This window comes from Ranitomeya imitator, chromosome 10 (assembly GCF_032444005.1).
Source record: "Ranitomeya imitator isolate aRanImi1 chromosome 10, aRanImi1.pri, whole genome shotgun sequence".
NCBI classification, from domain to species: domain Eukaryota; kingdom Metazoa; phylum Chordata; class Amphibia; order Anura; family Dendrobatidae; genus Ranitomeya; species Ranitomeya imitator.
The window spans coordinates 71648521-71672788 of NC_091291.1; the positions used below are offsets into that span (position 1 = coordinate 71648521).

The 24268-nt window shown below is 44.9% G+C and overlaps 1 protein-coding gene across 5 annotated transcripts in view; it reads right to left on the reverse strand.

Moving 5' to 3' along the window:
- Nucleotides 1–613: 613 nt before the first annotated feature.
- The window catches only part of LOC138651746 (epsin-1-like), a 142961-nt gene continuing 119306 nt past the window's right edge, over nucleotides 614–24268 (reverse strand). For 4 of the 5 annotated variants that reach the window (XM_069742201.1, XM_069742203.1, XM_069742202.1 and 1 more), the window contains 3 exons: nucleotides 21487–21642; nucleotides 7141–7374; nucleotides 614–2229 (listed from right to left, as the gene is read on the reverse strand). In XM_069742201.1, coding sequence (XP_069598302.1) covers nucleotides 1838–2229; nucleotides 7141–7374; nucleotides 21487–21642 — 782 coding nt within the window. In that variant the 3' untranslated portion in view covers nucleotides 614–1837. Of the gene's footprint in view, nucleotides 2230–7140; nucleotides 7375–20701; nucleotides 20804–21486; nucleotides 21643–24268 lie in introns of all 5 variants that reach the window. The other variant, XM_069742204.1, reaches the window with a different exon arrangement.

Consider the following 24268-nt stretch of genomic DNA (forward strand, 5'->3'; position numbering starts at 1 on the left):
GGTATCACTGGTCTTGTCTTTAAAAGCGCAATATGCACATATAAATACGGTAGTTTTTTTTGTGGGGTGGAGGGGGTGAAATAGTGCTGACAAATTCCCTTTAAGTTCCTCAAGTTGTCAGATATCTGCAGTCTAATACATTTGGGGACCTACTGCTTGCCCAACTACAGATTATGTAGAGGGAGAGAAGAACGGTCACACTGGTTTACCAATGGACGGTCCTTCTGGTCCCCCAGGAGATAAGCTGCCACCAGGGCAGTCTGAGGGCTCCAGATGGTCTCATTTCATCAGCTAAGCCAAGCCTTCTGTGAAAGCGGATTCACAGATGCAGACTGCCTTACCTAATGAAACAGTCCAGCGGCCATCACACACCCCACGAAAAAGCTGCATAGACTGGAGCTGAAAGAGGGGCATTCGTAAAGCTCTGAGAATGAAAGTCTTCGTATGCGTTCTGGTCTAGGACTGCCGTAATGTGAGGCTACACCAACAGTCTTCCAAGGCTAGGAACCAGGACTTCTCGGTCCTACATGTGGGGCTCCGCTAATATGTGCGTGGCTGACAATCATGACATCACGTGAGTACAGCACTGAAGGACGGATCCATTTAGACCATGTATGTCCAGATGTGTTTAATAAATGACAGACATTCAGAATCACTTACGGAAAGTTGCCTTCCTCAAATGAAAATCACAAATCAAAATCACTGAGAGAACATACACATAAAAATGAAAGAAATTGATCAGATATAATGTATGACATTATATTCCCATACAAGACAATACTCCACACACGGATTTTCATTTACTGTCGATCTTCAAGACAACAAGGGCTTAAAAGAATAAAATAAAGGAAAAGCTGATGAAACTTTCCCAGACTTTTGTTATTTGGACACGGTTTTCTCTTCTAAGGGAGAGTGTGAGAACTTCATACTCAACAGGACTCGATGGACAGCACACCAAGCAAAGCCATCAGTTTATTAAGTGGTTATCAAACAAATCAACATCACAGATTTGATTTGTAATGGTAATAGGAAAGAAATGGAATAAACTCAAGGGTTAAAAATCCACTTAATCAGCATTCATGAATTCATTCTAATAAATAGGAAATGTCCTGCTATTATGGCAATACAACCCAGAAATCCCCCAATAATCCCCTGCTCAACAGAAAATTGTATCTGGAATTTAAAGAGCTTAGTCTTTTAGTGTTCTATCAATAAATGGTTCTAGTAGGGCGTTCTCGTAATGTGCTGGACTTACACCTGGAACCACCAACACGGCATTAATAGGGAGGGGAAAGGAAGCAATGTGCAGAACTGGAGCCAAACGGGGTTAGGTCGGAAATGGAGGGAAAATCGTGTAGGCAAAACACTCATTTCATATGGAAAAAAAAAACTGATGTTTAAAGCAAGTTTTGCTCAAGTCGAGAGCTCATGGACTGCTACTAGGCAAAAGCAAACAAAATGAACCATATACTGTGAAGTGCTGCTAATTAATGCAAAAAAGATGATGGTGCGGCAAACGGAAATAACTCGGACATTAAAATTCTGGCATAACACTACTGATTATCAATTATCCTGCAGAAAACAATATTAATTCTATGGTCTTCATCCTAAACACCTTTACCTGTACTTCGGAGGAGGGGTAAAAATACTATTTCTTGGTATTCAGAGGCACAGTGAAAAAGGAAGCAGACACCAAAATTCATGGATGCTGCTAATACAGGGTTGCCACAAAAGATGTAAGAACCAGGGACATTCTGTGGTTGTCGCAAGATGATGCCATTGTTTGACCCATCACCCCCCATCATCACCATTACAAACTCAATGATCCCACAGCCTGTTATAATAGGAAAGGGTTGGTGGTACTAGTCACAGCTTGTGCTGATAGATTCGGGACCACTGGTTGTGTCACCAACTGCTGCGGTGGCATCATAGCAGGCAAGCTCATGGGAGGAACACCTGGAGGCACTGCAGCTACTGGAAAGCCCCCCACTCCAGCCACAGGCTGCATTCCAACCATTGGGGACACGCTGGCTAGAGGGATTCCTGGGGCCATAGGGGACACTGACACCATGGGTGACACAGAACTATATGGAATTGTTGCAGGGGTCTGTCCAGCAGGGGTAACTTGCTGTCCCATTGACATCACTGGGCTGGAACGAAGCTGATTCAATGTAAGAGATGATTGTTGGTTGGGTTGGAATGGATTTGTTGTACTCGAACTGGTCCCTCCTATAATAAAACATACAGATATGTAAACATCATGCAGTTGCTTTTCCCACACAATTTATTAAATGGGTTGTCTGATCTTAGGCTTCAAGTGAATCCTCTAATCGTGTGCACTGCACTGTGAGGATATTCCGGTACAGGTCATGTGCCGACTAGACATATAATGAGCGGCCTCACTTCTAGTTGGAATGTGGCCAGAAGTATGCAAATTGCACCAGATAATCCTCACAGTGCACAAGTGCTTTAGGGTATGTGCACACGCACGGATTGTGGTGCGGATCCGGAGCGTTTCCGCAGCTGCGGGTCCGCAACAGCTTCCCATGAGTTTACAGTACAATGTAAACCGATGGGCAACTGAAAACGCTGTGCACATGCTGCGGAAAAAAACGCACGGAAACTCAGCGGTTTACATTCCGCAGCATGTTAATTCCATAATAGAAAACGGCAGGTATAAAAACGCGGTGGAATCCGCACAAAAATCGCAGTAAATCCGCAGCGTTTTTGCACTGCGGATTTATCAAATCCGCTGTGGAAAAATCTGCAGAGAACCATTCTACGTGTGCACATAGCCTTATGAGACAGAACTGGTAACAAGCAGTGGCTCCTACATACACTACTTGGAGGCCATATACTACACCAGAGCATGCTGGGATAATAAAAAAAAAAAAAAATCATGTCCAGATGTGAAGCCCTTTTACAAGACATTATATATACACTTACATATATACATATGTATATATAGTAATATCAAGATGGCCACCGGACAGGTCCTTGAAGGGAGATATGTTTTATCGAGGTAGCCTCAGTGATGCCTGAGGAAAGCAGACTCCAGCATGTATAGTGCTGAGAGAGTTAATGGGGCTTATTAGGGCCAGGTTTAGGAGTAGTCAAAGAGATGGGTGGGACTGACTGCTCACATATCCAACTGCGGGGGCGTGGTAATGGCCAAAACTGTTGCAAACCTTGAAATTATTCCAGAAAAGGAAGTATTTTTCCCAGAAAATTAGTGCGATTAGGCCAAGTTCACATTTGCGTTGTGAGGTGCTGGGTCGTCGACGCAACGCACAATGCATGCAAAACGCAGCTTTTTGTGACGCATGCGTTCATTTTTGCATGATTTTTGGTGCAGAAAAAAATGCATCATGCAGCGTCCTCTGCACCATGACGCTTGCGCCAAAATGACGCATGCGTCACAAAACGCAAGACAACGCATGTCCATGCGCCCCCCATGTTAAATATAGGGGCGCATGACGCATGCGTCGCCGCGGCTGCACCCGACGCAGCACCACACAATGCTAATGTGAACGTTGCCTTACACATTTTTGTTATACACATTTTTCCTTTCTGTGTAATGGAACGCCACAAAAAAAACAAAAACAAAACAAAGGATAAAGGTAAATTTGACATAATTTCACATAAAACCCCCAAAATGGTCTGGACAAAAGTTTTACCACCTTTCCAAAATTGTGTGCATACAACTTTGTCTCAAGCATGTGATGCTCGTTCAAACTCACCTGTGGTAAGTCTTAGGACTTGAGAACCAAAATTGTGGAACAATATCAACAATCTCAAGGTTACAAGCCCATCTCCAGAGATCTTGATGTTCCTTTGTCCACAGTGCGCAACATAATCAAGAAGTTTACAACCTATGGCACTATAGCTAATCTCCCTGTAGATGGACGGCGGAGAAAAAATGATGAAAGGTAGCAACGCAGGATAGTCCGAATGGTGGATAAGAAGCACCAATCAAGTGCCAAATAAATTCTAACTTTCCTGCAGACTCAGGGTGCATCAGTCAGTGGGAACTAACCATTAACATTTGAATGAAATAAAGCACTATGGCAGGAGGACCCCACTGCTGACAGACAAAAAAAAAGCTAGACTGAAGTTTTCCAAAATATATGCAAGCCAAAACCCTTCTGAGAAAGCATCTCGTGGACAGATGAGACCAAGATAGAGCGTTTTCATAAAGCACATCATTCTTAAGTTTACAGAAAACAGAATGAGGCCTACAAAGAAAAGAACACAATACCTACAGTCAAGCATGGTGGAAATTTAAAGATTTTTTTTCTGCCTCTGTAACTGGGTGCCTTATTTGTGTGCAATGCATCATGAAATCTTAAGATTAAAAAGGATTCTGGGTTGCAATGTAGAGCACAGTGTCAGAAAGCTAGGTTTGCATCCTAGTTCATGGGTCTTCAGTAGGACAATGACCCCAAACATACTTCAAGAAGCACCCAGTAATTGATGGAAACAAAGGGCTGTAGAAGTAGCCAGCAATGAGTCTGGATCTAAATCCCATTGAATACATTTGTAGAAAGCTTAAAATTGCTGTTGGGAGAAGGTGTCTTCAAATATGTGAGACATAGAGCAATTTGCAAAAGAAGAGCGGTCCAAAATTCCAGTTGAGAGGTGTAAGAAGCTTGTTGATGTTTACAGGAAGCAATTGATTGCAGTTATTTATTCCAAAGGGTGTACAACCAAATATTAAGTTGAGGGTGCCAACAATTTTGTCCAACCCATTACTGAGGTTGTGTGTGAAATTAAGTCCGATTTACCTTTTTTTCTTCTGTTTGTTTTGTATTGTTCCAATACAGACAAAGGAAATAAACGTGTGTAACAAAACATATGCAATTATATTAGACGCATACGTATATAATGGTAATCGTTTATTGAAAAAAATGTATATTAAAAAAAAATCTATATTTACTTAAGCGGGATGATGTACCCTTGTCCCTGACCCAGACAGATTGTATGCTGTATGAATATATATATATATATATATATATATATATATATATATATATATATATATATATATATATATACATATATATATATACATACATACATACATACACATACATACAGATACAGCTCTGGCAAAAATTAGGAGACCACTGAAAAATTTTCAGTTTATCGGATTTTTCTCTTTATAGGTATATTTTTGAGTAAAATGTAAATTGTTCTTTTAGTCTATAAACGTCTGACATGTCTCCGAAGTTCCAAGCAATACATTTTGTATTTATTTTCTCAAAATAAGAAATGGTCAAATAACAAAAAAATGCATTACTTGCAGACCTCAAATAATGCAAAAAAATGTTCATAATCATTTTAGAAAACAATACTAATATTTTAACTCAGGAAGAGTTCAGAAATCAATATTTTGTGGAATAACCATGATTTTAATCACAGCTTTCATGCGTCTTGGCATGCTTTCCACCAGTCTTTCACACTGCTTTTGGGTGACCTTATGCCACTCCTGGTACAAAAATGTAAGCAGTTCTTCTTTGTTTGACTAGCCATCTTCCTCTTGATTACATTCCAGAGGTTTTCAATGGGGTTCAGGTCTGGAGATTGGGCTGGCCATGACAGGAATTTCATGTGGTGGTCCTTCATCCACACCTTGGTTGACCTAGCTGTGTGGCATGGCTCATTGTCCTGCTGGAAAAACCTGTCCTCAGAGTTGGGGAACATTGCTTGAGCAGAAGGAAGCAACTGTTTTTCCAGGATAACCTTGTAGGCAGCTTGATTCATACGTCTTTCGCAAAGAACAACCTGTCCAATTCCAGCCTTGCTGAAGAATCCCCAGATCAACACCGATCCTCCACCAAATTTCACAGTGAGTGCAAGACACTGTGGCTTGTAAGCCTCTCCAGGTCTCCATCTAACCATTACACTAACAGGTGTTGATCTGGGATGCTTCAGCAAGGCTGGAATTGGGCAAGTTAATCTTTGCGAAGGACATATGAACAAAGCCGCATACAAGGTTAATCCTAAAAACAGTTGATTCCTTCTGCTCAGGCAATGTTCCCCAACTCTGGAGACTCTTGGACGGCAATGCATGGACTTGCCACGGCTCTCCTGATTAAGCGTGACAACCTCAAAAGGTAGATATGAAGCAATGATGCTCCAGTTGAAGGAGCCACAGCCAGTCTGTGCATGGAGGTCAGATATCACACCAATTTGCACGGATGTCTGCATGAGCACTAACAGTAAAAAAAAAAAAAAACCTTACCTACTTAAATGCCAGAATCACCTTTTATCCACAAGTAATAAATGCCCCCTGGTTGTAAGAATCCTTTGTGTTGACTTATTTTTCAAGACTTCTGCCTTTACCGCAAACCACCTCTAGCATTAATATCAATAACTCTACCAGGAACCTCATGGCATGGGTACCCAGGGTCAAGCAGCTGCATGATGCCAGGAGACCCGTTACCTGTAGGCACGGCAGTATGCCTAATGTAAATTGTTAGAGAAGGGATAATGCAATGGACCTTTTTCAGGGGTTGGCATAGGCTCCTGTGGTTCCAGTTAAGAGGAATCTTAATGCTCCACCGTAAAAGACATTTTGGACAATTGTATAAGTCCAACTTTGCGTTTGCTTATAGTCATGGGGAACAGAAAAATTCCTTCCCTAAACTGTTACCACAAAGTTCATGAAGGTATGGTAGTGCGAGTTTGGTGTGGAACAACTTGACCATGCCTCACAGAGCCCTGACCTCAACTCCACTGAACAGATTTGGAATTAACTAAAACACAGATTATGAGGACGGCCCTCTTCTCTAACATCAGCAGCTGAAGACAAATGCTCTTCTGGATTAATGGGCCAAAACAACTCAGAAATCTTGTAGAAAGGCTTTCCAAAAGAGTGGAAGCTGTTATGCTGCGAAGTGGGGGAAGAACTATTTTTAGATCTATGGATGTATAACTGGATGTGACAAAAACTCATGAAGGTGTAATATGTATTGATCCCAATACTTTTGTCTATATAGTTTATGTTGCATTTATGTTGATAAGCCATAAATGTCGCAGGATCAGATACAAACACATGAGGGAGCACACCTAAAAAGGTAAAGATCAAGCATTTTATGTTTTCTATGGTTAAGTAGGTTTATTTTAATTATCACTCACCTGTAACTAGGAAGGGGTTTGAGGTTTTTGTGTTTTGTAGGGTGGGTTTTGAAATAAGAGAGTCCAAGTCTACTAGGGCTGCATTAGGCCCCAGAAATGACTCGGGTGTTTTCCTTGTAGGCCTGGAGCTTTCAGAAAGTGAGCCACTCATTGCTGCCATGTCAAAGGCATCTGGACTCTTTGATCCAAGTGATCGAGACATTGGAACTTCTCCAGCTAGAAGATCTAGCTCACCTGCAGGAAAAACAAAGAATGGCAATAAAGTAAGTATACTTATAATTATACATAGGTAACCAAAATGTGTGAACAAAATGGCCAGCCAGCAATGAAGTAGAGCATGAAATAAGTGCAAAGAATTTGAGAACTTTTTGGGAAAAAAAGTAAACTAAAAAGTGAAAGCTGACAATTTGAAACTTCAGCTAAACCACACGTGAACGCAATCTTAAAATGGTATTTATAGCAATTTTCTGAAGACATAATGGTAACTAACAAGCAATGTTCTATTTTCATCCCAGTTCAGTGGCCTTTCACATTCTGAACACTTATGATGGGCAGCTTTGGAATGTGATCTCCAATCTAACAGTTTAGTACTTCTTCTGCATAGATAGGTGGTCAGTCTTATGATTGCGCCATTTACTCCATGGCGCTTTACATGTGAAAAGGGGTGTACATAAAAAACAAGTACAATCATCTTAAAATATAAAAGTCATGACGGGTACAGGAGTTGAGAGGCCCCTGCCCGCGAGAACTCTCAATCTAAAGGGGATGGGTGAGAATACAGTAGGTGAGAGTAGGGCTGGTCATTGGTGGTTACTGCAGGTTGTAGGCTTGTCGGAAGAGGTGGGTCTTCAGGCTCTTTTTGAAGGTTTCGATGGTAGGTGAGAGTCTGATGTGTTGTGGTAGAGGGTTCCAGAGTAGGGGTGATGCGTGAGAGAAATCTTGTATGTGATTGTGGGAAGAAGAGATAAAAGGGGAATAGAGAAGGAGATCTTGTGAGGATCGGAGGTTGTGTGCAGGTAAGTACCGGGAGATGAGGTCACAGATGTATGTAGGACACAGGTTGTGGATGGCTTTGTATGCCATGGTTAGAATTCTGAACTAGAGTCTCTGGGTAATGGGGAGCGAGTGAAGGGGATTGACAGAGGGGAGAGGCCGGGGAATAGCGGGGAGATAGGTGGATTAGTCGGGCAGCAGAGTTTAGAATAGATTGGAGGGGTGCGAGAGTGTTAGAGGGGAGGCCACAAAGTAGGAGGTTGAAGTATTCAAGGCAGGAGATGATGAGTGCATGGACCAGGGTTATTGCACATTCCTGGTTGAGGAATGTACGGGTCAGGGAATTATTTTTGAGTTGAAGTTGGCAGGAAGTGGAAACTGGTTGGATATGTGGTTTGAAGGAGAGATCAGAGTCAAGGGTTACTTCAAGGCAGCAACCTTGTGGGACTGGGGAGATTGAGCAGCCATTTATGTTAATGGATAGGTCTGTTGGGGGAGTCAAGTGAGATGGGGGAAAGATGATGAATTTTGTATTGTCCATATTAAAATTAAGAAATCTAGCGGAGAAGAAGGATGAAACAGCGGACAGACATTGTGGTATTCTGGTTAGTAGAGAGGTAATATTGGATACAGAGATGTAGATCTGTGTGTCATCAGCATAGAGGTGATACGGCAAGCAGTTAGATTCTAAGAGCTGTCCCAATCCAAAGGTGTAAATGGAGAAGAGCAGGGACCCCTGGACTGAACTTTGCGGGACTCCGACAGATGGGGTGCGAGGTGAGGAGGTGGTGTGTGAGCGGGAAACGCTGAATGTCCGGTCTGTTAGGTGTGAGGAGATCCAGGATAGGGTCAAGTCTGTGATGCCAAGAGATAAGAGGATGTCAAAGGCAGAGGATAGGTCCAGGAGGAGGACGACGACAGTAGTGTTGCTTGGCTTTGGTAGTTAGTAGGTCACTGGGTACTATAGTTAGGGCAGTTTCAGTGGAGTGATGCAGTCGGAAGCCATATTGGAAGTGGTAGAAGCAGGAGCAGGAAGAGAGGTGGGAGGACAGTTTGAAATGGACGTGTTGTTTCAGTAGTTTTGAGGTAAAAAAAAGGGGGGGGGGGGTAAAACGTGGATTTAAACTGCGCTGCTGAATGATTCAAGGTCCAAATATGTAGCCATTAGATCGTGGATTTATTCAACGCGTTTCAAAGTACAAGACTTCTTCATCAGGACACCACAATACAATATTTCTCCAGCAGCATTTTTTCAGTAGTTTTGAGGCATAGGAGAGAAGTAATATGGGGCGATAGCTAGATACAGAGGGTGGGTCAAGAGACGGATTTTTGAGGATGGGTGTGATTGAGGCATGTTTGAAGCATGAGGGGAAAACACCAGTTGTTAGTGATAGGTTGAAGGGCTAGGGTTGGGATGAAGACTGTGGTGAGGTTTGGGAGTAAGTGGGATGGAATTGGGTCAAGTACACAGGTGGTGAGATGTGATCTTGAGAGTAGAGAGGAAAGTTGATCTTCTGTAATGGTGGAGAAGTAGATTTTAGAGGAGGGCTGAGTAGTTAGGAAGAGGTGTTTTGGGGGTTGTAGGCCAAAGACTTTCTCTAATGTTATCAACCTTCTGATTGAAGGATGAGGCAAAGTCTTCAGCTTAGATGAGTGGAGAGGGAGGAGGTGCTGGGGGACGGAGGAGAAAATTTAAAGTGTTGAATAGCTGTTTACAGTTGTGAGACAGGGAGGATATGAGAGATGAGAAGTAGGTTTGTTTTGATGTGGCGAGGGTGACCTTGAAAGTAGCGAGAGACTGTTTGAATGCAATGAAGTGCTCGTGGGAGTTGGATCTTTTCCATCTCTGCTTACCCACCCTGGGTAGCCAGTCTCAGTTCTTTGGTCAGGCTGGTGAGCCAGGCGTGCCTGTTGATTTTGCAAGCTTTGGTATGTGTGAGAGGGGCGATCGATTCAAGAGCTGCATCTATTGTGGTGTTCTACAAAGCGGTGGTGACATCCGCATTGTGTAGGGAACTTATGTTTGTAAGAAGAAGAAAGGATTCAGAGAGAGTGTGGATCTAGGTACTTAAGATTTCTGCGAGTGTATGCAAGTTTGTGGGGTGGAGATTATGGACCTGAAGAGGAGAGAGAAGAGAATGTAAGTAGATTGTGGTCAGAAAGAGGGAGAGGTGAGTTACAGAGGTTAGAAAGGGAGCAGAGGCGGATGAAGATGAGGTCCAGTGTGTGGCCATCTTTGTGAGTGGCTGCAGAAGTGAGGCCAAAGGAGGAAGTGAGATAGAAGTTTAGTGGCAGCTGAGAGGGAAGTGGCAATGGTGATGCTGAAGTCAACCATGATGATAGTGGGGATGTCCATGGAGAGGAAATGAAGTAGCCAGGTGGTGAAGTGGTTGAAGAAGCTGGTAGCTGTCCCTGGGGGGCAGTAAATGACAGCCAGTTGGAGGAGGAAAAGATGCGCACAGAGTGTACCTCAAAGGAAGGGAGGGTAACAGATGGATTTGGGTAAACGAACAGTTATCGGACAGGAGAAAACCAACACTGCTTTAAAAGGAACCTGTCATGTCATGTTTAGCAACTAAACTATCCCCAATGTGTTGTTAGTGATGCAATGTGCATCACTAACACATTGTTTTCAATCAAACCAGCAAAAATTACTTTGTATAGTAATATAGTACCTTCTCTTTCAGTAATAGGGGTGGCAATAGGAGAACCTGTGACTGAAAGAAAATTAAGCGCCACACCTATGACTGAAAGACAAGATGCCATATAACTATACACTGTGATTTTTGGAGAAGATTAAGACACAGTTTTGACTGAAAACAACGCGTTAGTGATGCACATTGCATCACTAACAACACATTGGGGATAGTTTAGTTGCTAAAAAATAATATGACGGTTTCCCTTTAAGCTCAGATCCCATCATATATCTCCATACTGTATGCACCAAACTAATTTTCCTTTATGTGTGGCCATAAAGCAATCATAGCATAGAAACTCCAAAAAAGGGGAAGCTTTACGCAAGGCCAAGGCACATATTTAAAAATATGTAAAGTTTATAAGAGACATTATAAAATCAAATAGAATGTAAAATAGAAAAAAAAAACATCCTCACTAAATCTGTTCTTTTTCACATTACAATGACATCTGGGAAACCGAAGAAATATTCCCCACGTATCCCAAGAACTCAGCCATGCCCTCCTCTACAGTGTCCCGTGTACGGCTGTATGACAACTGGACTGTGGCCGAAGCCTCCGGGTCATGACCTATCTGCAGTAGGACGAAGGATGGCTTAGCTCTACCAACATAACTAAGAAGGCAGACATTCAGTTGGCCACCAGCTGAAGAAAGAACTAATTAGTAGAAGATTAAAGGGAACCTGTCACCTGAATTTGGCGGGACTGGTTTTGGGTCATATGGGCGGGGTTTTTGGGTGTTTGATTCACCCTTTCCTTACCCGCTGGCTGCATGCTGGCTGTAATATTGGATTGAAGTTCATTCTCTGTCCTCCATAGTACACGCCTGCGCAAAGTAATCTTACCTTGCGCAGGCATGTACTACGGAGGACATAGAATGAACTTCAATCCAATATTTCGGCCAGCATGCAGCCAGCGGGTAAAGAAAGGGTGAATCAAACACCTGAAAACTCCGCCCATATGACCCAAAACCAGTCCCGCCAAATTCAGGTGACAGGTTCCCTTTAACCACTGTCGCCTTCAGGATTTCTACAAGGCTGATCGATTAAGGATCATGCAGAGAATGCTGCAGAATAATTAACAGAAAGGTTAACTAGATTTTTTTGTCTAAACATGCAAATAGCCTCTTCAGAGAGGAAGAGGACATGACTACTAGCACCACCTATTGGATGTAGAAATCCTAAAAGTCAGTATCGACCCATTAACGAGCCTTATCACATGACTTGGGATAAGAAGCCAAACAGAATCACCATTTGCAGACATGTGTCGGGGTGTTTGCCTTTCATCAGCACAAAGCAGGAGATCTGGTTTGGATAGATGAGAGGATTCTGAAATGGGACCTAAGGGGGACATTTCTTTTTGCGGATAGTGGCAAGCCAGTGTAAGGAGACTTATAGGCCATAAAATGTTCCTCTGGGAATTTATATATGCAAATATCCTCTTCAGGGAGGGATAGGACAAACTTTAAGGTCACCTACTGGATGTAATTATCGACCCCATAAAGAGCCTTGCCACATGACTCTGGATAAGAAGCAAAACCAGAAACTAGTCATTATTAGGCTTAGTGTTCCTTTAAAAAAAATGAAAAAATAAAAAATAAATAAAAAAAGTAGAAAGATTGGCCCCAATTCACCGGTGTTTTAAGTCAGAATCCTGTTGTAAAGGGTTTGAAAAGTTGTAACATTTTGGCGCAATTGGAGACCGCGATAAACGTAGCGACTATTGGCGTTCTCATGCCATTTCCCTCCAGTTCTGAGAAAGCAGGTGAGTCTGGGACGGGGGACATCGCGATGAGCGCAGGTGTTCACACCACCACAAATCTTACTCTAGCAGGGACTGGAGTAAGCCTTGGGGCGAGGCGTTACACAGAGGTGCTCGTCTCATTGCGCCTCACCTATTTATTAGGACATGCGTCTCTTCATGAATCAGGGAGCATCGCATTTCACCTCGCCCCTCATCAACAACAGTGTGAACATCACTAGTCTTAAAGGAAACCTTTCACATCATTTCTAGCAGCTAAACGGTCTCCAGTATGCTGGTAGTGATACAATGTGTCACCAACACTTTCCCAATCGAAACTGCGGTGTAATCATCTCCAAAAACCACTGTGTGTCGTTATACAGCACCTTCTCTGTCAGTCATAGGGGTGGGCTTCATTTTCTTTCAGTCACGGGCTCGTCATATTGTGGAGCCGCTTAACACTGCACTAGCGCGGGATTTTAGAGCAGATTCCCATGACGCACCCCAGAACATCAGAGTGCGTGGGTGTCAACAATATGATCAGCCCGTGACCAAAAAAAAAAATGAAGCCCCTCCCCTATGACTGATAGAGAAGGTACTATATACCTATACTGTGATTTTGGAGATGATTAGGTCGGTTTTCATTGAAGACATCGTGTTGGTGACACACACCGCATCACTACCAGCACACTGGGGACAGGTTAGTTACTAAAATTACGAGTCAGGTTCCCCTTTATGGAATCGTGGCGTTTGTTCTACGTTTTACTTCTATTCGACCAATTTTTTCAAATAATCCATTGCTATCATTTTGTATTTTTAACTGGGAGATTAAAACCCAAGCAAAGGTCCAGCCATACATGTGCAACCAATAAATAATACAAAAGTCTCGCACTCAACTTAAATCTTATTGATTGATGGATTTTATTGGTAGCACTGGAAACGTTTCAGCCCTTATCGAGCTTTCATCAGTCACTACAATGTTTGAAGAAACAAAATATATACATAAAAAAACAGTGTGTAAACAAAAATAAAAACAACCAAATATATGAAACAAAGTATATACAAATTCTCACAAAATTTTACAATAGCCAAGGAAATATTTCATAAATTCATTAAACGTGTCACGTAGCAGTAAGAATACGCGTATAAATTCTCGCTCGATAGAATTTATGGTGGATAGAGGAAACACACATACCGTGCTGTGCCTTTAAACGTGTATCGATATTATCCTAAATTGGGATGCAGATCGTGCCTGATGCCTATTATAGCATAAGAAAAGGGTTTTGTAGCACTATAGCATGGACTGAGAACAGTGAAGCCCTGATAGAAAGAAATCATACTCACAGTCAAATGACTGCTAAGAGATAAAGTGGTGATTTCGTGTAGTCCACAGAATATCAGAGACAAGGAGAGCTGTAAACAAAGGTAGGGGAGAGAAAAGGTTTATAACCATGTATAATAAGAGCTGCATACTACGGTAACATCCTAATGTGTGATTTACCTTGTATAGGTAATGGAAGGAGGTAATAACCTCAGGGGCGGCCAGCCTAAAGAGCTCTTTTTATACAGCTCTTATTATACATGGTTATAAACCTTTTCTCTCCCCTACCTTTGTTTACAGCTCTCCTTGTCTCTGATATTCTGTGGACTACACGAAATCACCACTTTATCTCTTAGCAGTCATTTGACTGTGAGTATGATTTCTTTCTATCAGGGCTTCACTGTTCTCAGTCCATGCTATAGTGCTACAAAACCCTTTTCTTATGCTATAATAGGCATCAGGCACGATCTGCATCCCAATTTAGGATAATATCGATACACGTTTAAAGGCACAGCACGGTATGTGTGTTTCCTCTATCCACCATAAATTCTATCGAGCGAGAATTTATACGCGTATTCTTACTGCTACGTGACACGTTTAATGAATTTATGAAATATTTCCTTGGCTATTGTAAAATTTTGTGAGAATTTGTATATACTTTGTTTCATATATTTGGTTGTTTTTATTTTTGTTTACACACTGTTTTTTTATGTATATATTTTGTTTCTTCAAACATTGTAGTGACTGATGAAAGCTCGATAAGGGCTGAAACGTTTCCAGTGCTACCAATAAAATCCATCAATCAATAAGATTTAAGTTGAGTGCGAGACTTTTGTATGATTTACTGGATGGTTTGGGAACCTAGTCTCTGCACCATAATATAGCAGTGCACACGGTGTTTATATACATGTGCAACCGACTGACGTTATTAAACCTCATGCTACGCACAAAGAAATCGTACACAGCAGGTTGTAAAGCCGGCCATACACCCACGGCCCTGCTGGTAAAGCCCCCAATTCCCCCGTGCACCCAGCGCACCCCATCCTGGTGGTAAACACTGGTGGGTTTATTAAACATTTACTGTATACATTTATTAAATGTGATAAACACTAGCGTATGCCACTGTTTGCCCACATCATCAGAGGCTGGTATCGGAGTCAGATGGTGAGGATTACACCTGACCTAGACTTCTAATGGAAGCAGAGCCCCGCACCCTGCATAGCAGTCAGCCACCCGCTTCACGAGCAAGCAGCTATTCCTCTGGCCTCCCCTACACATACACACGGTCGTCTCAGCATGACAGACGAAAATCCAACAGCTCACAGATAGCTGGGGCCCCTCAAAGCTTTGGGAGGACGAAGAAAAAAGTCTGTGGCTACTTCCCTATAAAGGGACATACCACAAAGGAGCATAAAACAGTGTTATATGTCAGCATACAGTGGGAAATGTCATTTGCTGGACCACCATTTATCCTTGTACTAGTTTTAGCTCGTCTTTTAATCATAACAAAATAGCTAACGCTGCCCATAGATGTGACAATACAAAGTAAAGAAGTCTCAGTAAAAAGGTTTCCCCTAAGCCATGCTAATTAAGTATGGAATGGTGCATAAGTGTATTAAAATACTTAACGACCGGTGGCTTCCAAGGTTCCTCGCACCGCTCCAGTCCACTTTTGGCCCATGAGGTCTGAGAGCAGACTCACTGGGGTTCACACAGGGGTTTGTGTGTGAAGCAGAAGTCTATGAAGCCTTGCTTTGCTTCCGATAGACTTAAATGGCAATAACAACACCCAGAGCACTGTGGGCCGGGAAAGCTGAAGAGCTGTCACTCCCACGGGCCAGAAGAGGACAGGAGCAAAGCTGTCACTCCCACGGGCCAGAAGAGGACAGGAGCAAAGCTGTCACTCCCATGGGCCAGAAGAGGACAGGAGCAGAGCTGTCACTCCCACGGGCAAGAAGAGGACAGGAGCAAAGCTGTCACTCCTATGGGCCAGAAGAGGACAGGAGCAGAGCTGTCACTCCTATGGGCCAGAAGAGGACAGGAGCAGAGCTGTCACTCCCATGGGCCAGAAGAGGACAGGAGCAGAGCTGTCACTCCCACGGGCCAGAAGAGGACAGGAGCAGAGCTGTCACTCCCACGGGCCAGAAGAGGACAGGAGCAGAGCTGTCACTCCCACGGGCCAGAAGAGGACAGGAGCAGAGCTGTCACTCCCACGGGCCAGAAGAGGACAGGAGCAGAGCTGTCACTCCCACGGGCCAGAAGAGGACAGGAGCAGAGCTGTCACTCCCACGGGCCAGAAGAGGACAGGAGCAGAGCTGTCACTCCCATGGGCCAGAAGAGGACAGGAGCAGAGCTGTCACTCCCATGGGCCAGAAGAGGACAGGAGCAGAGCTGTCACTCCCATGGGCCAGAAGAGGACAGGAGCAGAGCTGTCACTCCCATGGGCCAGAAGAGGACAGGAGCAGAGCTGTCACTCCCATGGGCCAGAAGAGGACAGGAGCAGAGCTGTCACTCCCATGGGCCAGAAGAGGACAGGAGCAGAGCTGTCACTCCCATGGGCCAGAAGAGGACAGGAGCAGAGCTGTCACTCCCATGGGCCAGAAGAGGACAGGAGCAGAGCTGTCACTCCCATGGGCCAGAAGAGGACAGGAGCAGAGCGGTCACTCCCATGGGCCAGAAGAGGACAGGAGCAGAGCGGTCACTCCCATGGGCCAGAAGAGGACAGGAGCAGAGCTGTCACTCCCATGGGCCAGAAGAGGACAGGAGCAGAGCTGTCACTCCCATGGGCCAGAAGAGGACAGGAGCAGAGCTGTCACTCCCATGGGCCAGAAGAGGACAGGAGCAGAGCTGTCACTCCCATGGGCCAGAAGAGGACAGGAGCAGAGCTGTCGATCCAGAGCGGTCACTCCCATGGGCCAGAAGAGGACAGGAGGAGAGCTGTCACTCCCATGGGCCAGAAGAGGACAGGAGCAGAGCTGTCACTCCCATGGGCCAGAAGAGGACAGGAGCAGAGCTGTCACTCCCATGGGCCAGAAGAGGACAGGAGCAGAGCTGTCGATCCAGAGCGGTCACTCCCATGGGCCAGAAGAGGACAGGAGGAGAGCTGTCACTCCCATGGGCCAGAAGAGGACAGGAGCAGAGCTGTCACTCCCATGGGCCAGAAGAGGACAGGAGCAGAGCTGTCGATCCAGAGCGGTCACTCCCATGGGCCAGAAGAGGACAGGAGCAGAGCTGTCACTCCCATGGGCCAGAAGAGGACAGGAGCAGAGCTGTCACTCCCATGGGCCAGAAGAGGACAGGAGCAGAGCTGTCGATCCAGAGCGGTCACTCCCATGGGCCAGAAGAGGACAGGAGGAGAGCTGTCACTCCCATGGGCCAGAAGAGGACAGGAGCAGAGCTGTCACTCCCATGGGCCAGAAGAGGACAGGAGCAGAGCTGTCACTCCCATGGGCCAGAAGAGGACAGGAGCAGAGCTGTCACTCCCATGGGCCAGAAGAGGACAGGAGCAGAGCTGTCGATCCAGAGCGGTCACTCCCATGGGCCAGAAGAGGACAGGAGGAGAGCTGTCACTCCCATGGGCCAGAAGAGGACAGGAGCAGAGCTGTCACTCCCATGGGCCAGAAGAGGACAGGAGCAGAGCTGTCACTCCCATGGGCCAGAAGAGGACAGGAGCAGAGCTGTCACTCCCATGGGCCAGAAGAGGACAGGAGCAGAGCTGTCGATCCAGAGCGGTCACTCCCATGGGCCAGAAGAGGACAGGAGCAGAGCTGTCACTCCCATGGGCCAGAAGAGGACAGGAGCAGAGCTGTCGATCCAGAGCGGTCACTCCCATGGGCCAGAAGAGGACAGGAGGAGAGCTGTCACTCCCATGGGCCAGAAGAGGACAGGAGCAGAGCTGTCACTCCCATGGGCCAGAAGAGGACAGGAGCAGAGCTGTCACTCCCATGGGCCAGAAGAGGACAGGAGCAGAGCTGTCGATCCAGAGCGGTCACTCCCATGGGCCAGAAGAGGACAGGAGGAGAGCTGTCACTCCCATGGGCCAGAAGAGGACAGGAGCAGAGCTGTCACTCCCATGGGCCAGAAGAGGACAGGAGCAGAGCTGTCGATCCAGAGCGGTCACTCCCATGGGCCAGAAGAGGACAGGAGCAGAGCTGTCACTCCCATGGGCCAGAAGAGGACAGGAGCAGAGCTGTCACTCCCATGGGCCAGAAGAGGACAGGAGCAGAGCTGTCGATCCAGAGCGGTCACTCCCATGGGCCAGAAGAGGACAGGAGGAGAGCTGTCACTCCCATGGGCCAGAAGAGGACAGGAGCAGAGCTGTCACTCCCATGGGCCAGAAGAGGACAGGAGCAGAGCTGTCACTCCCATGGGCCAGAAGAGGACAGGAGCAGAGCTGTCACTCCCATGGGCCAGAAGAGGACAGGAGCAGAGCTGTCGATCCAGAGCGGTCACTCCCATGGGCCAGAAGAGGACAGGAGGAGAGCTGTCACTCCCATGGGCCAGAAGAGGACAGGAGCAGAGCTGTCACTCCCATGGGCCAGAAGAGGACAGGAGCAGAGCTGTCACTCCCATGGGCCAGAAGAGGACAGGAGCAGAGCTGTCACTCCCATGGGCCAGAAGAGGACAGGAGCAGAGCTGTCGATCCAGAGCGGTCACTCCCATGGGCCAGAAGAGGACAGGAGCAGAGCTGTCACTCCCATGGGCCAGAAGAGGACAGGAGCAGAGCTGTCGATCCAGAGCGGTCACTCCCATGGGCCAGAAGAGGACAGGAGGAGAGCTGTCACTCCCATGGGCCAGAAGAGGACAGGAGCAGAGCTGTCACTCCCATGGGCCAGAAGAGGACAGGAGACGCGCTGGACACTGGAGAAGACTGATCAGTTAATACACTTGTACTACATCACACACATAGTTAAGAGGCTTATGAAAAAAATTTTCTTTACTGAAACAGTCATTAATGGAAGCAGAAAAAGCTGCACTCACCAATCCTTTCTGCTTCAATCAATGACTCTTCCATTACACTTTTGAGCATCAGCACCATGACCTTTCCTATTGTTGCAGAAGCTCCCAATAGGAATAAGGTTATACACGTGTTGTTGTTGGCTGGTGCCTCTGTTATAATTTTGCCATTTCTTTACTGAGACTTCTTTAGCAAATCAAATGTAAATGATAATTTCACTATTATCCTTATCTTTATGAAACATGTACTGTTTCAAAGACTGTGCAATGTGAGTGCACTATCCTAGGAATGATCGTTTCCGGACAACCGCGCAGTGTAAAATGGCTGACTATCACCAGAGGATCAAATGGAATGCTCGTTCATCAGACTAAATTAACTTTTGACTTAAAAAGAAGAAAAATCACCATACTGAGCAGTGCATTGCGTTGTGTAAACTAGACCTGTGCTGTCGACAGCACATCTCAATGTGTAATCTGGACCTCTGTTGTGGGCAGCACATCTCAATGTGTAATCTGGACGTGTGTTGTGGGCAGCACATCTCAATGTGTAATCTGGACCTCTGTTGTGGGCAGCACATCTCAATGTGTAATCTGGACGTGTGTTGTGGGCAGCACATCTCAATGTGTAATCTGGACCTCTGTTGTGGGCAGCACATCTCAATGTGTAATCTGGACGTGTGTTGTGGGCAGCACATCTCAATGTGTAATCTGGACCTCTGTTGTGGGCAGCACATCTCAATGTGTAATCTGGACGTGTGTTGTGGGCAGCACATCTCAATGTGTAATCTGGACCTCTGTTGTGGGCAGCACATCTCAATGTGTAATCTGGACCTGTGTTGTGGGCAGCACATCTCAATGTGTAAACTGGACGTGTGTTGTGGGCAGCACATCGCGCTATGTAAACTGGACCGGTGCTGTGGGCAGCACATTGCACTGTGTAAATTGGACCGGTGCTGTGGGCAGCACATTGCACTGTGTAAATTGGACCTGTGCTGTGGGCAGCACATCACGCTGTGTAAACTGGACCTGTGTTGTGGGCAGCACATCGCGCTGTGTAAACTGGACTAGTGTTGCAGAGAACAATTGCAGCCTATGTGCAGTGAGTGATTGATGACAGATGGTTCTATGTGCAGGGAAGATGGTCTGTCTGTGTTAACAGGTTAAACAAAAGAAATAAGCCAGAGCATAAGTTGGCATATGAGCAATGGGTAAGAGCATGTTCACACCGGCCATTCCACAGCCAAATCCCAACATAAAAAGAAAATGGGCCTATGCCCTGTAGTAAGTAATAGTACAAGTAAAGAGCACGGGGTACCTAGTGAACACTAAGGTGAGGTTTTAATACTAGAGGAAAGGACAGTCCCCAATTGGGTACACCTTTGTCATGTCACAGTGGATGGCTTTTATATATCAAGTGTTAACCAAGTATCTATGCTATAGTTTGTTATGTGTTTGTTTTTATCTTGGGTTTTGTGTAAGCTATTAAACATCCTTGATTGGCAAATATGTAGCTGATGGGCGATTGTTTAATGTAACAAAACCATCTTAAAGTTTGGGTTCTGCTCATTCACTAACGCGGGCACCATGGCGGTCTCAGAGCAAGTGGGCCATCTGTACAGACAGACGATGAGGATGATTGTAGGAGTAGCTGCTTTCATCATTTGCAAAGAAAAAATAAAGGAACATACAATGCTTACGTTTCTAATAGTTGCTTCTTTGCCTCCAATAACATTTTAAAGAAAAAAACATTTATAGTACTGAGACACAGAACAGCGACATGTGCAAAAGACAAAGCAAAAAGCTGAGGGGCAATGGATTCACAGTAAGCAAGCAGGTAGGAAAGAAAGCACTTCCAAACCTGTGCTGCTTCCTGAATGGGGAAGGGTGGTCCTCAGGTGGTCAAAATCGGAAAACTCATCTTTATCTGCAGAACTGATGAACTGGTCATAGGTGGCACTGGCTAATGAGGCAGGTGGAGCAGACAGACAGGCACATATACAAAGACAAGCAGGTTAAAAACAAGACAAGTCCCACAAAAGACAGCCAAAATAATGAAGCATCATTAAAAGAATGATGCCTGATTAGCAAAAATCTGGAATAACACAAAGTCTGCAACAAAAAAGGAAAACACGTCTTAGAAATAAAGCAAGTACATTAAGTCCACAACTTATGTACCAATAGTTTGGATATGCATCATATAGTTTCTTGGAAACCTTATGTCATAATCCAGTAACGCAGCAGAGCAGAGGGAAAGTCATAGGCAGCAGGCATGGTGGAGAACACTGCCAGCATACTGCGGAATAGCCACAAGGCCCCACCGCTCCACCATCGGGGGGCTGCAGCACACACATAGAAAAGGAAACACAGCTAGTGCTGCTTAGCAGTTTATCAAAGGCGAATCTCATTCATGGCTTGTCTGAAGCAGGCCCACCTCAGATATCAAGTGTAAAATAAATGGGGTCTGGCTGTGCACAAGGGCAGCTCTCGCTATTCACTTCTATGGGATTTTTGTTACTGCCCTAGAAGTTAATGGTGAGACTCACCCAAACATTTGATCATTTGATCAAAAGCTTGAGGCTGCATTACTGAAAGCTGCTGGTGTTGAGAGCAGTGTTGTCAGAAAACAGCAAAAGAAGGACCTACCCACAGTCCCATTTGTACTTGGTTTAGAAGGAGAGCCTCCCCAGGGGTCAGAGAAGGTGGCTGCAGGAGCCCATGGGTCCGTCGTCTGCTTAGCTGCCATAGAAGGACTTGAAGACCAAGGGTCATTGCTATGAGCGCCAACAGCAGGAGCCGAACCTTAAAAAACAAAACAACAAAAAACAGAAGGAACAATGAATCTGCTATTCCAATATCTCCCACTAACTCTTGTATGGATGACGCGTGTGTATACGTGCACGTGGTGCGAGTGTGTTCATACACTCCCCTACTGCTGCTCACTCTTCTGCTCTTCTCAGTGACGTCACCGCTAATGAGACCTGCCAGCTCATTCTATACTGTGAGACGGAAGTCTCTTTTACAATGTCAGTCTATAGAGCAGTGATGGCGCACCTATGGCACACGTGCCAGAGGGGGCACAGAGCCCGCCCGGTGGGCACATTCCAACTCCTCAAAACTGGTGTCGCCATAACTCATTAGCCCGCTCGCCATCTCCCTCGTCGCTCTCCTCTGCACGCGCTGTCCCATCATGATGCACGTCATCACATCAGGTCGCGAGCATCCCATCAGTCTGCGCGCATCCTGAGTAGGGGGATGGCACGTGGGCTGAGGAGAGTAGCAGCACTATTGCTGAGGAGATGGCACATGTGCCCACAGGTCGGATTGTGATATATGAAGAGACCAGATCAGCATTGGAACGGGCTAAGGCGAGTAGTAATTTTTTTTTTTTTTTTGTCAGGCCATTCTGTATAACAGCCCCACATGATGCTTCATGCTGTATAATGGCCCCACATAATGCCCCATAGTGTATAGTGGCCCCACATAATGCCCCATAGTGTATAGTGGCCCCGCAAGATGCTCCATACTGTATAATGGCCCCACATGATGCTCCATACTGTATAATGACATCACATGATGCTCCATACTGTATTATGGCCCCACATGATGCTCCATATTGTATAATGACCGCACATGATGCTCCATACTGTATAATGACCGCACATGATGCTCCATACTGTATAATGACCGCACATGATGCTCCATATTGTATAATGACCGCACATGATGCTCCATACTGTATAATGACTGCACATGATGCTCCATACTGTATATTGGCCGCACATGATGCTCCATACTGTATAATGGCCACACATGATGCTCCATACTGTATTATGGCCCCACATGATGCTCCATATTGTATAATGACCGCACATGATGCTCCATACTGTATAATGACCGCACATGATGCTCCATACTGTATAATGACCGCACATGATGCTCCATATTGTATAATGACCGCACATGATGCTCCATACTGTATAATGACTGCACATGATGCTCCATACTGTATATTGGCCGCACATGATGCTCCATACTGTATATTGGCCGCACATGATGCTCCATACTGTATATTGGCCCCACATGATGCTCCATATTGTATAATGACCCCACATGATGCTCCATACTGTATTATGGCCCCACATGATGCTCCATACTGTATTATGGCCCCACATGATGCTCCATACTGTATTATGGCCCCACATGATGCTCCATACTGTATTATGGCCGCACATGATGCTCCATACTGTATTATGGCCCCACATGATGCTCCATACTGTATTATGGCCTCGCATGATGCTCCATAATGTATTATGGCCCCACATGATGCTCCATACTGTATTATGGCCTCGCATGATGCTCCATAATGTATAATGGCCCGGCATGGTGCTCGATACTGTATAATCGATAACTATGTGTGGCCATTATACAGTATGGAGCACCATGTGGGGCCATTATACAGTATTGTGCATCATATTTGGCCTTTATATAGTATGGAGCACTATGTGGGCACATTATACAGTTTGGAGCACTATGTGGCACCATTATACAGTATCCTTTATATATTTAAATTATGCCATTGGGCCATATGCTTTTACTTGATAAAGTCATCCGCTGAAATGCGTAGCTTTAGGAGAGCGAGGGGTGAATTTCTCTTTATGTAACGTTTTGATTCATTAAATATTAAGATTAAATAAAATATTATTCCTGCATCAAAACCTGATCTTCTTGACAGGAAAGAAGCTGCATCAAAAACGCAGGTTTAGGTGCGTTTTTGTTGCTTTTTTTGGTGCGTATTTGGTCCGTTTTTTGGTGTTTTTTTTCTCTTTGTCCATGCTAATGTCCTTGAATTTCCAACAGCAAAAACGCAGCAAATAATGATACCTGCGTTTTTGCTGCGTTTTTTTCAACACCCATTCAAGTCAATGGGTGAAAAAACACTGAAAGAAGTGACACGCTCTATGTCCAAAAAAATGCAGCAAAGCACAAAATACTGATCACACAAAAAAAACAATGTGTGTGCATGAGATTTCTGAAATCTCATAGGCTTTGCTGGTATTGTAAAAAAGCAGCTGAAAATTAGCATAAAAACGCAGCAAAAAAATGCAGCAAAAATGCCCTGTGTGAACTTACCTTAAACGGCCATCACAGTGATGAGCTGAAATTCAATTTTTTTTCCCATATGCTTTTTACTGCTCTTCCATAACATATTAACTTTTGGAATTATAGTGGAATAATGTAACCATTTTATTGATAAGGAAAAACTTCCTCAATTGTAGACTATTTTTTTTTTCTTTCACAAATATTAAGGTTGGCCAGTGACTTTGTGCAAGCTTTTAACTTTGGCCCTTTGAGTTTGATATCCCTGTCTTAAAGGGTTATTCTCATCATGATAAAGCAGTACAATTGCAAAGAGGTTGTAAAAACA